The following is a 15964-nucleotide window of genomic DNA, read 5'->3' as shown; positions in this document are numbered from 1 at the left end:
TCCCTTGTGAGGAAAGGCTGAAGGAGCTGGGTCTCTTTAGCTTGGAGAAAAGGAGACTGAGGGGCGACCTCATTAATGTTTATAAATATGTCAAGGGGGAGTGTCAGGAGAACGGAGCCAGGCTCCTCCTCAGTGATGCCCAGTGATAGGACAAGGGGCAATGGGTACAAGCTGGAACATAGGAGGTTCCACAAAAACATTCAGAAAGTCTTTTTCCCTGTGAGGGTGACAGAGCACTGGCACAGGCTGCCCAGGGAGGTTGTGGAGTCTCCTTCTCTGGAGACATTCAAAACCCATCTGGACGTGTTCCTGTGTGACCTACTGTAGGTGATCCTGCTCTGGCAGGGGGGCTGGACTAGATGATCTTTTGAGGTCCCTTCCAACCTCGACAGTCCGTGTGATTCTGTAAATCTGTGGCATCAAAATTGGATTTCCCACGGTCTTATGTACTGAGATTTGTCACACCCAAGTTTGGTACCCGAGAAGACTGACTGAATTCCATCACTGTTTTTCCATTGGATAGGCAAGTGAATTATAACTTACTTCTTGATATATAAAAATTTACTTCATTCTGAGAAAAAGCATATAGAGGAAAATAAGATCCCTTTTAAAATTGTGCTAGGCACTAAGGAGAACTGAAACTAGATAGTGCATTGCCCTTTCTTTCATGAGTCTGCATTTTCTTTTCCTGTGAAATTGCTACTTCTCCTAAAAATCATGCACCTCACATGCTCAATAAAGCTTTCTACATTTAATGTATCTGTTCTCTGAAAATCTTATGAAGTCCTGGAGCTGGAAAAATCTTACTCTTTACTGCAATTATGGGTATCTGTATGTTGAGCATGGTACCCTTGTGACACTGGCATAATAGCACATAATGAATTATCTGGTTTTTTTCAATGTGTTTTTGTAAACTTAGAAATTAGATGTGCAATGTGTATGCTCAAGATGGCTGAGCAGAATTCTGTAGGAAAGCCTGATTTTGGTATTTCCAACTTTTGAGTACCCGTCTTTTCGACCTTAATAATGTGACTTCATCATCTTTTAAAATGTATAAGTGAAACGTAAAAAAAGTTAATAGAGAGAATGTGTGCATGGAACAGTTCTCTGATTGTAGGTAGTATTGATTGAGAGTGATATTTCCAGTGATTATTCTTTTTTTTCCTTTCCCAGATCTTAGTTTTCAAGCAGCTGCTCGAATTATGTCTACCCCTGTTTATGATGCTTTAAAGCTAATGAAAGACATATCTCAAAACTTCCCAATAAGAGCCAGGTATGATACTTAAGCTTCCTTTTAAAATACTCTTTCTACATTTGCATTTGAATTTAATGTGATACAGGTTTATATCCAAATTTTGCTGTCAGATACTCATGTTTTACACCTTGCTAAAAGAATTTCAGGAAATTTCATTGAGTAGAAAATAACTCCTGGGAGAATTCATGATTGGTCTCTTAAATGTTTCCTGTCTGATGCACTTATGGTGGAATGCCCAGTCCTCCCAGCTTTTACTGGAATGATATTTTCCCAGGTGGAAAACTCTGTTAAATTAATAGCAGATCTATTCACAGCAGGAAGAGGCAAAATTCATTACTAAATTTTGTAGGGGATCCACCCACTCTGGTCCTAAGCACAACATTGCTGACAAGATTGGGCCCTGGCTACACTATATTAATGTTCTTACTGGGGAAGATCTGTCTCCCATAAGAGATTACTTAATAGAAGATCAAGATAAATATTAAATAAATTAATAATAGCGTTCTCTGTATTAATATTAAAAATTGCTCTTTCCGGAAGCCAATTGTATCATAATTGAGAAATACTTTTCTTTTTAAAGTTCTTTGTCTAATCATATTAGCAATATTTACTTGAAAAACTACAGTAAATATGTTACTTAATAGGATTCTTAACTCTGTGCTTTTACATTTTACAATTCTTATTTAATCATCGCAGTGTTTCATTGTTATCTCTGATTTTCTGTTAGAGAAAATCTACACTGTAGTGGAAAAACTACCTTGGTAACATCTTGTTTCAAGATTTTAAAAATAACTTTTAAAATGCTGGAAACGTAATTATTACGAAATAGTGATGTACAAGATTGCATTTACATCAACAATCAGAAAATGCAGCTTTCTATTAGAAGATAGTGGAAATGTACCTAATGTTGACCTGCAAGGCCAGTTCTGTTCTTTAAAGGACAAGAAAAAGTAATTTCAAAGTATGGCAGGTGACATTTAAATCACTGATTTAAAAAGTCGTTAAGTTATTACATCCCACTACAACTCCTGACATGTATTTGTGGCATTAGAGTCCTAGAGCATTAGAGCAACTCTTCAAACATTTTGTTTTTATGGGTAAAAGTATAAAAACACTTTAGAATTATTAAAAGTTGCAATTCCTGTCATGTATGATTTATTCTAAAATGCTAATCTAGCATGTTATTTTTAACAGGAGAGATTACAAATATGTAAATAATTTAGTTAGTAGGTCTGTATTGACAATAAACTTAAATGAAAGAAGCATTGTGGAAGAGTACACAGAATAGATTTCCTTTAATAATCTAATCATGCTTAACCTGCTCTGTCAGAAATACTAGTTTAGGAAACACAACAACTAGAAGAAACAGGAAATTAAATTATTTGATCAATTCAGATAGATAACTGATCGTTATAATAGTAGTATCTTATAATTGTTTAAAATATGAAAACAACTACTTTTTAGTTATGTAAGTTTTGTTATGTTTTGAAAAGGCTGTATAAAAACTTTAGAACTATAGCTATGAAAATAAAAAATAAATAGTGTATGTTGCTTAAAAATGGAGGGATTCCTTAGGCCATATGAATATGAATACAGCATTCCTCTGGAAATGTCTTTGATTTTCTAGTTTATAACCTGCATTTTTGTGTCTCAGTATTTCCAGTTGAAAAGGTTAGTCTGAGGTAGATTGTACAAAATGTCATCAGATGTAGGCAGTGTAACAACTGACACGTCATAGCCACATTTTGATAATTCATTTTGTTTTGTGTACACACGTTATAATTATCTGTTATTTAAGGGTGCAGTAATAAGAATTACGATACTGCTTCTTGCTGTTCATTTATCATTCCTGAATGTTACCATTATGAACATGTGAAATGTTTCCTTTTTTCCTGTGATATGCAGTACAACATAGCTGCATTTCTTCACGGAAAGAATAAAGATGTGGAAAATTATATCATAGAAAATATTACAACCTTAAGGTCATACGAGGACATTCCTGGATAATGTCGAATGATAAGTAGTGTCCAGTTACTTTCAGACAGTGAAGCGTTTCTCTTTTGTGACTCATACGTAAAAAACTTAATGAAGCTGTGAACAAGTTTTACAAATGTGCAGAGCTCAAAATGAGCAGATCACTTTCCCAGGTGCTTTTGCACTTGTTACCTCAGATTCTGAGGGTATGCCTCTCGGGGATCAACCGTCACATTTTCTCCTTAAAATCCTGCTAAAATCCCGCATCATCAACTCCTGTGTGTAGACAAGGAGCTGGTTTATGAAGAATCATTAATGTCATCCTTTCTTACTGCCAAAAAAGCTATCAATAAAGCTTACCTGTTGCTGCTAAGTACTTTACTCCCATGTTAATGTTGGGCCAGCTTTGTCTTCTCCTTTTCACTTTTTTTATTTTCATGTTCATTTTTTATGTTTCTGCCTTACTGCTCTGAGCTATTTGGAAAGATTTAGGTTATTCTTTTTATCTGTGGAGTTTGTGTCACCTGTGTGTGCAGAATGAAGCATTGATTGCGAGAGGTGGAGGCCCTACTGCTATTTATGTTGAGTTTTGCAAGATAAAAACAGAGCTTTTTTTCACCCTGAATTATTTTTTACTTCAGGACTCTCTAAAATTATCTCTACGAAGTCAGAATAATAGTTGTGGTAATATTGCCACACATTAATTTTCCACCTTGCTGTGGACTCCTTCTGTTAAGTGGCTGTTTTGCTTGTTGACTAAGTAAAATCTCAGTAATAATTCCCATCAATCACTAGTGTTCTTTTAATGAGAAAAGTTCTGTAGTGTTCCTAAGTTATGTCTGTTGCTGGTAAAACGTCCTTGAAATGAGTGTTCTACATAGTCAGCTTTCAAGACTTCTGACTTGATAGGTTTTTTTCCAAATCTTTCTCCTCCATTTCTCTAAATTTAAATTTGGCTGCAGATATTCTTTTCTTTATACTTACAGTTGCTTTTATTTTTTTTTAAATCTTAATCAGCAATGTTTCTTTTTCAACAAAATATTTATGGTTTCTTGCTTTCTGTTCTCAATTTTTATTCCAAAACTAGTGAACGCTGAAAGCAACACAGCATAAGACACGTTTGCACAGTATCAAATACACTTACTACATTCTTTATGTGCATAGGGGAGTACCTGGCAGTATGATTTTAAAAGCTCTACAAGAAAGAGTTTAGATTAGCTCAACAATAATAAGCAGCTATGAAGCTCATCCTCCAGTAACTACTGATGATGTGTTTGGACTCTGTTGGCTGCTTTTTAGCGCTGCCTTTGGCATCACGGCTGGAATCGCCTTCCTCGGTTTGAGCCAAGGAAAGCCCGCCGAGGGCGGGCGGGCTGGCATAAATTCAGCTCTTTCTTGCTCTTCTGTCACCCTTTCATCCCATGGCCCGGAAGGGATTCCCAATGACAAAAATAAGATGTCAGAATATTTAGAGAGAGCGAATGGAAAAAAGGGTATTTAGCTGTGATGAACTGGGTGGTCTTTATAAGCTTGGAAATAACATTGTTTGCACTTCTCAGATAGTCTCTTTGATCGCCTGGAAATCTTGAATATCTGTTTCAAGTAAACTGATTTTATGTCTTATTTCTGACATACTGTTTACTAGCAAGATCTATTCTAAATCAGTTTCTTGAGGGGGAGGAGGTAAGGATTTATATTACTGAATAACTGCTTTATTATCCATAAGTATTGATGTTGGCTTAGTAGGATCATTCTCAGTTTTTTTAGTTAATTTTCAGGGATGACTCCAGCTTTTCTTAAAGTCCCATACAGATTTGCTAAAACATGGGCAATCATGTTTTGGAAAAAATATTTACATAGGCAACTAGAGTATTTATTGGGAGAAGCAGGTTTAGGCTAATACGACTGAGGGTTTCTTAGAACGTGGAGATACTAAATACTCTCTGAGAGTGTTTTATGATAGCCTTGTAATTATAAACCTCACATACAATACACTCTGACAGAGGAAGTTAAAATAGTCTTCCGTAACATTCTTGAAAGATAGAGAAGACAAGCCAATTGATTATCTTCTGAAGGTAGAATGACTAAAAAAAATTAAAGTTTTCACTGTCTGTGAACACTGAACATTTTAAAGTGTCTCAATCTGTAAATCTCTTTTCTTATCTCAGACAGTTTTAGTGTGGTCATTCTTTGCATATTTTCTTTGCTTTTGGCCAAAACACCAAGTTGTGTCCTTGGCTGTCTGTGCTGTAGTGTTAAACAGCATCAAGTTAGTAGCATTAAGCTAGAACATACAAATATGATGTTTATTTAGGTAATAATTCAGATTATCCAACAACTTTTTTATAATAGACATGCTATTTTCCAGCAAAAAAAGAAGTGGAAAGTTTGAGAGTACTAAAAAATATGCTGATAATATTACTTCAGCAAAAGCTAGCATAAATTTGGAGCCAGCATTTACTAGAGTAACACAGAACAAAATATTTGTTTTGCAAATAAAATAATTGTGACACAGCATTACTCTTCTTTTCAAGTCTCATTTACAGCATTCTTCAGTTATGGTGGATTGGTATGGTATTGAAGTACATATATCACATTATTTAATACATTTTTAGAAATGCAGTGGATGAGTGAAACCAATATTTTATTTTTACAGATCGCTGACCAGAGTGCCTGTAGACAAGAAAATGCGAGATGAAATAGAAAAAAATCAGAAGGTTTGTTTTTATTTCTTCAAGTAGACATTTGAGTTACTGTCTATTACCGCTTTTTGGAGTTTTTTATTAGCATAGCAAATTTCACATGGTTTCTGTCAGAAAAAAAGAACTAATTGTTCTAAACAGCCTTTGTTTAGAACAATATTGAACAAATAAACAATATTGAAATAGTTCAAATTTTTCACTTTCTGCTGTTCTCAGTATTTTTCTCTTCACTCTTCTGATTTTTATGGAATTAGGCAAGGACAAGGAATTTTTATGGAGTATTATGTTCAATCATAAATTGTGTGCTGTGAAAGCAAAATACTATCAGTTAATTATTCTAGAGCTTTGGTGTTGAATCTAGGCTTGCTGCTTATATTGTGGTCAGCTTTGAGCTTTCCACACCCCCAGAATCATACATGCAACTACTCTGCAAGCTATTTTAAACATCATTTATGGTAGATGGTGGTTTTATTTTCATTCTTGGTGCACTGCATCTTTTGTGCCTCGTATCATGTGAGGTGTCGCTATCCTTAATGCTGATCTTCAGGACATATATTTTTCATATAATGTTTTATTTTTATATATTTTTCATATAATGCTGATCTTCAGGACATATATTTTTCATATAATGTTTAGACTGACCAACCACTGTAGTGTAAGGGTTTTGTTCCTTACTTATGTCACTCCTGTACTTTTGCATCTTTTCCAGATATCGTTTTTCTTTGTCTGCTTTCTAGCATTTTCCTCTTGCTTTGCCAGAACTAATACCTCCAGCGGAATGCCTTTCCAGTTTCTTCCACCTTCCAAAATGGTGAAAGCGAACAATGTCCCTGTTGGCACTGATGCAGCCTTCTCATAAAGAACTTGTTATCTCCCTCATAGCGAAAAATTCACATAAATGTGTGAATTTAATGTGCCAATTTAATGTGAGGCTTTCCAGTCTTGAGCATTTGCTGCTCATAGAGTGACAAAGTGTTAGGTCCTTGTAAGCAGTTATGCGAACAGTTGTACAGGGGTTTTTTTCTCCATAGGTGGTTGCTTGTGGGACTGGTGCATTGAGAATACAATTCGCATATCCCAGCAGTTCACCTTCCTGAACCCTTCAGCTTTCTTGGGTGCAGGGCACATATTTGACTCTTGTGTTTTCGCAGAGATCTTAAAGTGAACTCACCATCACACAGGCCTCTTGTTTCTTGAACTAGCGAGGAGTGCCATAGTTGTTGCTCAAGGGAGCAAATCAGTATCTGTACTCTGCTTCATTGCTTTCTGTGTACAACTGAGATAGCATTTTCCTGTATCTCTTTGTTTTTATATAGTCAGGATAAAGCAAAACAAAGCTCTGATGTTCATAGCTTCTCCAGAATATGAGTGGTATCAGGATTTTCCTTGATTGTTGATGAAGTCTTTTCATTCCTTGATTCTTAGTGAAGTCTTTTCATTGTCTTTCTCCAATTGCAGCTCCGTTAACACAAAAATAAAAACCAACTGCTTAATGAAAAACTACTCCTCTACCCCAAAATGAAAAAGAAAAAAAAAAAAGTATATCAGGAATTAAAGTAGTTATTGTTACTGATTATAAGGATTAGGAAAACGAAGATTTGGTTTGAAATGAGTATACCTGCGTCTAGGCACGTCTGTATGGGTATCTAAACTTCTATTAGAACAATGAAGATGTAGTTAATGGACACAAAAAACAATGTAGCTCACTCAGAGGTTGCTTTTTGAGGCATAACTGGATTGCCTAAACCTGGATTTTTGCGTTTGAGATGCCGTGGACTATCCAAGATAGCCACACAGGTCTGGTGGATGTGGCCGTTGGGTTGTCCATCCCTTCCATTTGACTTGTACTTTCCAAGCCAAGAGAAGTTAACCTGAAATCTTACTGTGTCTTAAGTGACATTTGGATATCAGACTCCTCTGAGTCCATAGACTGTATTAAATACATTAACTCTAAGAGGACCTTAGGCACTTTTCAGACTTAAGTTTAGATTTCATACTACATCCTACCTGAGGCTACCAGCCTTTAGGCAGCTGAAAGCTGAAATCTGTTGAACAGAAGTGGGGAAACTTCCTGGAGACTCCTGCCAGAGCACAAGAAATTGGCGTACGCGTTCTTGAGCTGCAGTACCTCCATCTAGCAGCAGGAGAGAGATGATCTCCTGCTGTGTGTAACCAGATGATTCCCTCTCAAGATAATGAAAGTTGAATAGGAAATGCAATGGGAGGAAGTAAAAGTATTAAAAGCTGAAAGGCATGTGATGATTTAAGTGTAATGAATTGATACCTAGCTAAGAAATTGGCCTGGTTTTGTCTGCAATAATTTTCTTCCTAGTAGCTGGTGCAGTGCTGTGTTTTGGATTTAATATGAGAACAATGTTGACAACTCACTCATGTTTCAGTTGTTGCTGCGTAGAGCTTATCCTAAGTTAAGGATTTTTTAGTTTCCTGTGCACAAGAAGCTGGGAGGGAGCATGGCCAGGACAACTGACCCAAACTAGCCAAAGGCATATTCCATACCATAGGACATCATGCCCAGTATGTAAACTGGTGGGAGTTAGCCGGCAGGGTGATCGCTGCTCAGGGACAGGCTGGACATCAGTAAGTGGGTGGTGAGTGACTGCATTGTGCATCACAGAATCATCGAATCATAGAATCATAGAACTGTCAGGGTTGGAAGGGACCTAGAGCACCTCTCCTATGAAGAGAGACTGAGTGAGTTGAGGCTGTTCAGTCTGCAGAAAAGAAGGCTCCGAGGAGACCTTATTGTGACCTTCCAGTATCTTAAGGGGGCCGACAAGAAAGCTGGTGAGGGGCTTTTTAGGATGTCGGGTAGTGACAGGACTAGAGGGGATAGATTAAAACTAGAGATGGATCGGTTCAGATTGGACATTAGGAAGAAGTTCTTCCCCATGAGGGTGGTGAGACACTGGCACAGGTTGCCCAGAGAGGTGGTGGAAGCCCCATCCCTGGAAGTTTTTAAGGCCAGGCTGGATGGGGCTCTGGGCAACCTGATCTAGTGGGGGATGTCCCTGCCCATAGCAGGGGGGTTGGATTTCTTGGGTTTTATTTCTCCTTTTTGTTATCTTGCTTTTTTGTATTATTATTAATAATAATAATTAGTAGTAGTAACAATTTTGGGTGGTTTATTGCTTTGTTTTATTTCAGTTGTTAAACTGTTTCTATCTCAGCCCACAAGTTTTACTTTTTTATTGATTCTTCTCCCCATGCCACCAGAGGGATGGGAGGTGTGAGCAAGCAACCATGTGGTGCTTCATTGAGGATGGGGTTAAATGACAACAGAAATAGACCAAGAACTTCTATTGATAAAAGGAAAAATAAAATTTCATTAAACACATCTCTCAACTCCGGTGCAATAGTTTGCTGACAGTTGAGCAAGAAAATGCTGTATTATCAGTGTTAGATTCTAGTCTTGAATGCCTAAATTCTCCTTTCATCGAAGTTGTTATAACAGGTGGATGCTCTTCTGAACAATCAAATGCCCGGCATCAGAATTGTGTAACAAGGCTCAGCTTTGATTCATCTCAGTTCTTTTCTGACTGCAGTACTGAAGGACTTGAAAAACTTCTGGACTCCCATTTCAATACTCAGTGGCTGATAATTCTTTCATTGTTGGTGCATTCATTTTAGTTCACATTAGGATTTTTCTAATCTACATCAGCCAGTTGCAGTCTTTAGCAGTATATGTGTTTACATGAGTATCAGGGCTTATGGGAATGACGAGTAAGCTTTGAGTAGTGGTAAGAGATGTCCTGAATGCTGATTTCAGTGCTTTGGGGAGATGACCTGTTCTAGCTGATCTCACAAGATCTACACAAGAGCCCTGAAGGATGCTGGTAAGATTTCTTGAGACTGAGATCCACCTGATGTTCACTGCTGGGGTCAAGCGGCACTAAGGGCAATTTTTGTGCGGTCAAAGTACTTGGTGGCACAACACTGGTACTAGAATTAATCCAAGCTGGATTTAACTACAGAAAAATTTCCTAGGGTTTTGGGTGCTTCTTTGCCTGGTGTAGAGGATTCACCATGTGCCTGGATGTTTTTTGTCCCTTCTGCCCATTTTACTTGTGTCTCAGGATCAAACTCCGTGTGTGTAAAATCATCTGAAATTTCACCTGTTGCGAGGCCACCTGGCAATGTCAGGCATCTGTGAATTCTGACTGCTTAGAATGAATGTGTAGAGTGAGACCTTGGGAGGACATGTAGTTCTGTGTGAAGCTATGGTAGGAAAAATAATAATGTCAGAAACCAGCTGCTGCTTCTAGGGGTTTTTTTTATGATTATATGCTGTTTAACAAAGATACGTATGAAACTCTGCATTTGGGCCAGAGTAATCTAAAGCAGCAGGTAGTTATAAAGAAGACAGAAGTCCTTCCTCTTCTGTACCAAGTTTTGGGACATACAAAAACCACTCCAGTTTCTCTAATTTAGGTAAGATTGGGAATAAAGCAAGTTTTAAAATTTAGAACTCTAATTAATCTCTTTTTCCTTATCCAACCATAGGAAATTTACTGACATGCATTTATGGTCCTCATTTTTTGAAAGGCCTACTTGACATCCATTTTTGGGGGCCTACTAAAATTTGCATGAAACATAATAGCTAACAATTTTTTTTAGAAAGGCTTTCTAGTTATTTCTGAGTGGGATGCAATCCCTTTAAAACCTGCCATATTCTTGACATTATATCTGAGTTTGAGTATATGTATTTAGATACTTAATAACAAGCATTATTAGTTTTGTAAATCTGCACACAAAAAAAAACCCACAAAAGTTCGGGTTACGCATTGGAATGAATTAAATTTACGAATTTCCAAAGCTGTTTTTCAGGGTCAAGGATGGGATTTGGACCTTCATAAAACTTCTTTGTTAGGCTCAAGCTTTTAACAGCTGCGTTTTTCCTTCATGGAGAGCCTTGCCTTTCATACGTTGATATTAGGTGTCATTACATATTTCCATTCTACTTTGGGTTGTGAAAATGTTTCTGTATACGAAGAAATATGGTGCCTTTTCAATGACTGATGAGTAATACGCCGATCTGTCGGGTTACAAGGAGCTTCAAGCGCACTGTTGTCTCATTTATATGGAATTGCACTTAAAATGTAACAAACCAGTTAGCTTTGAGTTTGCTTACATGTAACTGTTTGAAAGTAACGACACTATTTTAAGGGAATAATATCAGTTTAAATGTTGTCTCATTTTTTCTTTCCTTTCTTTCATATAAGCTCCTCTCAGTGATGGGCTTATAAGTGAAATAATACACACAGCCTGAATCACTTGCTCTAAGTGTGCTTTTGTCCAAAGCGCGTTTTTTGTTCACACTTATTTTGTTCGGGGAGTGGGAGCTAAATGGGAAAAAAAATATATGTTTTTCTCAGCTTGCTTTTATTTCTACATATTTTTGTGCTTTCCATTCCTATGTTGGGAATTAGGATAGATTGGGAAGTTTGCTCCTTGTGGGGTGAGTTGGAATAAACTCCTGCTCTTGCTCCTCTTACTGAGTCTTGCTGCAGCCACCACAGATTGACCAGTGTGGTGTCTCACAGCCCTCTGGAATAAAAGGTGTACTTTATCCCCTAAATACCTCCTTCCTCTTGCATTCATTTATTGTGGATTTTTTCTTCTTTTCAGAGCACGGCTGTGCTACACTATCCCTTTTGGTTCTGTGGTTTTTTCCAAAGTCCCTTTTTTAGATGAAATTGTTACATTTCTAGTCTATCTTTCCTAATTCCCTGTAACAATTGCAACTACACGATACTTGGAATTGTGAAAGATATTAAGGAATTGAGAAAGCTAGTTTCCACTGGAGGCCTGAAGGGCATGTATAAGGTGTCCCTTTGCTGAATGGATATATAAGAGTAATTTTTCAAAAACTTACAAGCCATATTTCTGTATGTGTGTGTATTTTGAATTTCTGTTGGCAGACACTGAGAATGTGTCCCTGTCTCAACCTTGTCCAGCTAGGGACACTGTGGGTAGTTTGTGGGGGGGAATTATCAGCTATTTTCATTTGTATTTGTACACTGAAAGTGTGTTAAATAGCACTCGTAATAATATGTTGTCAATATTTTTACCACCAACACTCAGATAAAAGAAGAAATTATGTGTAGGAGATTTGATACGTCTCTCTTGCAGAATTAAAGTTCTGGTTTTATATAGATGCGTGTGTGTTACTGTTGGCACGTACCTAAGTAAGTTAGCAGTACATTTTACTTTTTAGCATTTTCATGACATACTTGGGATCCAACCTGGAGAAGCACGTTTATTTCTAAATGGCCTTCATATTGACCTGGATTTTCATGATCCTTTTAGGTAAGATGGTACATTTTGTTTGAATATTACAGAATCACTAACAATGCTGGAGAAGTTGTGATCATGGTGAGAGATAATCCCATCTGTTGCGTTTTGGGGGCTAGGAAGTACTGCAGTAGAGAGGATACTGTGGGTTTGCTTTGAATATGAACATTCTGTAAGTAGCTAAAAACTGCATTTTCTCTTGGAATGGATTTTCTAATTTGCTTACAATTTTGCGACTCACCGTGTAAAATTAATTTGAAAATGGTATGTATAAAAAGAGGAGAAAGCACTTCATAAAAAGCAAATTAATTGCTTTCATATCCCTATTTCTTTAAAATTAAAAAATTTATAGGTATAAAATTTAGATACACAACACCCTGGGTTATTTTTGGCATGCTTGTGAGTCTCTGTCTGGTCACCTTTTAGAATAAGTCTTGTTAATGCCAAAGTAATATGCTTTTTAGTGTAAGAAGTGTTTTTCTGATTTGTGTAACTATGGTGTAATTATTTTGGGTGTGCCTTGCCTCTTGCATGCAAGTACTCAAACTGGAAACATTTTCCCTTTTTTTCTTCCGTACCTTGTCAACAGCAGGACACTACTTCAAATCATCTTTGGTGGTCTGCAAACTGTCAGTGGCATTTACTGTTGCTAAGGCTGAGGGTTTTTTTCATGTTGCTATGATTTGTCAAAGTCTACAAGTTTTTATTTTCTGGGTTTTAAATCAAAATGTCTCCTTTTCTCCTTTGTGGAGATTCTTAAGCTTTCTTGGGTTTAGCATTTTTGCTTAACTTTTTGTCAGCCAGAGTTTTGAGGCAGAGTCAAAGAAACAGAATCATTTAGATTGGAAAAGACCCTTAAGATTATCAAGTCCAACCATTAACCTGACACTACTAACTCCATCACTAAAACATGGCCCTAAACACCATGTCTGCACATCTTTTGAATACCTGCAGGGATGGTGACTCAATCATTTCCTTGGGCAGCCTGTTCCAATATTTGACAACCCTTTCAGTGAAGAACTTATACCTAATATCCAACCGAAAACCACCCCTGGTGCAACTGGATTTAACTCCATTCACCACCAACCTTTGGGCCTGGCAATCCAGCCAGATTTTCACCTAGTGAAATGTATGTCTGTCCAAGCCGTGGGCAGCCAGTTTCTCCAGGAGAATGCTGTGGGAAATGATATCAAAGGCTTTTGTAAAGTCCAGGTGGACAACATCCACAGCCTTTCCCACATCCACTAAGTGGTTCACCTGGTTGTAGAAGGAGATCAGATAAGTCAAGATAGACCTTTCATAAACCCAGACTGACTGGGCCTGATCACCTGTTGTCCTGTATGTGCCTCGTGATGGCCCTCAAGGTGATCTGCTCCGTCAGCTTCCCTGGCACCAAGGTCAGACTGACAGACCGGTAGTTCCTGGATTCTCCTTACAGCCCTTCTCGTCACATTTGCTAACCTCCATTCCAGTGGGACCTTCCCAGTTAGCCAGGACTGATGATAAATGGTTGAAGGTGACTTGGTGAGCCACCTGCACTTTTTCTGGTAATGAAGCAAATATTAATAGTGCTTTTTAATGCTAGTGCTAGGTTCCATTTCAGTATATTTTAGAAGAAACCTTTAAAACTCAAAATGAAGCGAGTTAGAAATACAGGCCTGTGTAAAATCTTTCCTGCTGTGTTCTGCTGCTGAGTACTTTAGGTTTGTTCCTATCCTCATATTGAATTTTCAGATTGCAACAGATGTTCTGGAGTCCTGTGGATATTCTGGGAAAGATCTGTCTTTTAGAGGTGTAGCGATGTGTTTCCTCTGTGCTCTTTTCAGGGTTCTGCTGTCATGCAGGCTTAGAGCTCACCTGCATCTCCATCACTTGCTGCCCGCTTCTCTACATACTTGCAAAACTTCTTTTTAGGGTACCCCCCACCTGACTTTCGGCCTCAGCCAGGTCAGTGCAGCAGGAAAACTTCTGCTCTGCTGTCCTGCCACATCTTACTAGAGATGGATGAAATTCCTTCATATAAAATAAACATGAATAAACAAAAGACTTGTATAATCTGCTATAATTCTCCTTTAAAATAAGTTGGAGACTTATAGTGTTATTAATTGATTTTATTTTAAACATTTGACTGCAGGAGAGTATAAAAGTTATTTTAATACAGAAAATAGTCCTTATGTTAATAGTCTTTGAAATATTTTTTTCTTTTTATGTCATGGTGAGCGTTCTACGTAGACATTATGCATTTTGTCTTCCTGAAAAAGTATCTTAGAGACTCTTAAACTGGAAGGAAAAGTGATGCATGGCCTTCATGAACTTGGAATCAAGAAGGAGATCCTGAGTAAATTTATGAGGTTGCATATACATCCTACCAATGACAATTATGCACTAGATATTCGTCACCCTTCAATAATAGTAAGTAATTAAACATTTATTTAAATATTACATATTTGATATTATCTATGAGACAGTCTATCTTTTTTATAGTGTAACTGAAATACTAGGCATAAGACCATGTATTGATAAGCAGTTTAAATATTTTGGAAGGTGATATATCTTCAGTATTTTAGGAGTGATTTTCTCTAGCCTGTACCTTATTTAAATTTTAAGATGTCGAATGTTTAAACAAAAAAGAATGCATCTAAGAATAATTGCGTACTCATAACTATAGAACTTGGCTTTACAGCAATTAATCTAGCTGCATAATATCTTTCTATTATGCAAGACTACTAAAAGTGCATTACAAGTAAAAGTGGGTTTTGGGCAACTTAAATATTTTTGTTTCCAATTCTCCAATGACTGCTTTTATCCCATCTTCAAAATTTATAGTTTTCATTAAAAGGTTATATGCTAGTGGAAAAAGCACCAAAATACTAATTTTCACTCTTGTGTGCTTTGTATCACCCCTGTCTAAGCTTGCACAGAAAACAGCAGAAGAACAAATTGGCTGTGTATCAATTAGTTATTCTAAGGTCTAAAGTGCTGCTGCCTGTTTGTCTTATGAGTTTGTTGTACCCTGTTACACACACCTGTGTGATATGACTGCTGTATTGTGAAAGTAGTTTTAACACTTGAAAAAATGATTTTATTCACGTCCTGATGCAGAATGCAAATCGTCTTTTTTCCTTTTGAAAAAAAAAAATTGTTTTAGAAACTATTTTGCGTTACTATTTCAAAAAAGAAGATAAGACATTTTACTGTTTCCAGTCTCTCCATGTGTTTTAAAATACCTTTATTTGTGCATACATCTTTTACTTGATGTTTAATTTGTGTTTTTTAAATGGCTGCCTTTTTTGGTATAGTGGATTAATAATATAGAACAGGATCACAGCTATAGCACGTGGCCTGCAAGCTATCAGGAACTGCTAAAACCCGCATTTCCCGGAGTTATACAGCAGATTAGACGCAATTTATACAATTTGGTAAGTTTGGAGAACTTAATTTTTTTGCGTAGTGTATGTACTAATATGTAGACAAACAATTTATTTAAAAATATGCATGCTGTATTCATTGTTATGATATGCTGGAATGTCATGTTTTCTATGTGGACCTGCTAACAGTAGGGAAAATCCTTTTGTCATATGTGATTATTAGTCTTGATTTCCAGAAGTGGACTTAGGCACAGTTTCGTGAGGACCTTTTCTGTTCCTTTCCATGCTACATATAGGTAATTCACTACTACCAAAGAATCAGAGAATCACAGAATGTCAAGGGTTGGAAGGGA

At 37.0% G+C, this 15964-nt stretch overlaps 1 protein-coding gene across 1 annotated transcript; it reads left to right on the top strand.

Annotated features, from left to right (window-relative positions):
• Positions 1–1173: 1173 nt before the first annotated feature.
• Positions 1174–15662, top strand: LOC104278234 (UDP-glucose:glycoprotein glucosyltransferase 2-like; the record flags this gene model as incomplete). The annotated part of the gene is made up of 5 exons (XM_009875145.1): positions 1174–1273; positions 5886–5946; positions 12167–12261; positions 14505–14655; positions 15543–15662. Coding segments are annotated over 5 exons (527 nt in total), but the record flags the coding sequence as incomplete, so codon positions are not given.
• Between the last annotated feature and the right edge of the window lie 302 nt (positions 15663–15964).

The sequence above is a fragment of the Apaloderma vittatum genome, unplaced genomic scaffold, assembly GCF_000703405.1.
Source record: "Apaloderma vittatum isolate BGI_N311 unplaced genomic scaffold, ASM70340v1 scaffold13098, whole genome shotgun sequence".
NCBI lineage: Eukaryota > Metazoa > Chordata > Aves > Trogoniformes > Trogonidae > Apaloderma > Apaloderma vittatum.
The sequence above is the reverse complement of the archived record's forward strand: the minus strand, read 5'-3'. Positions and strand labels throughout refer to the sequence as shown.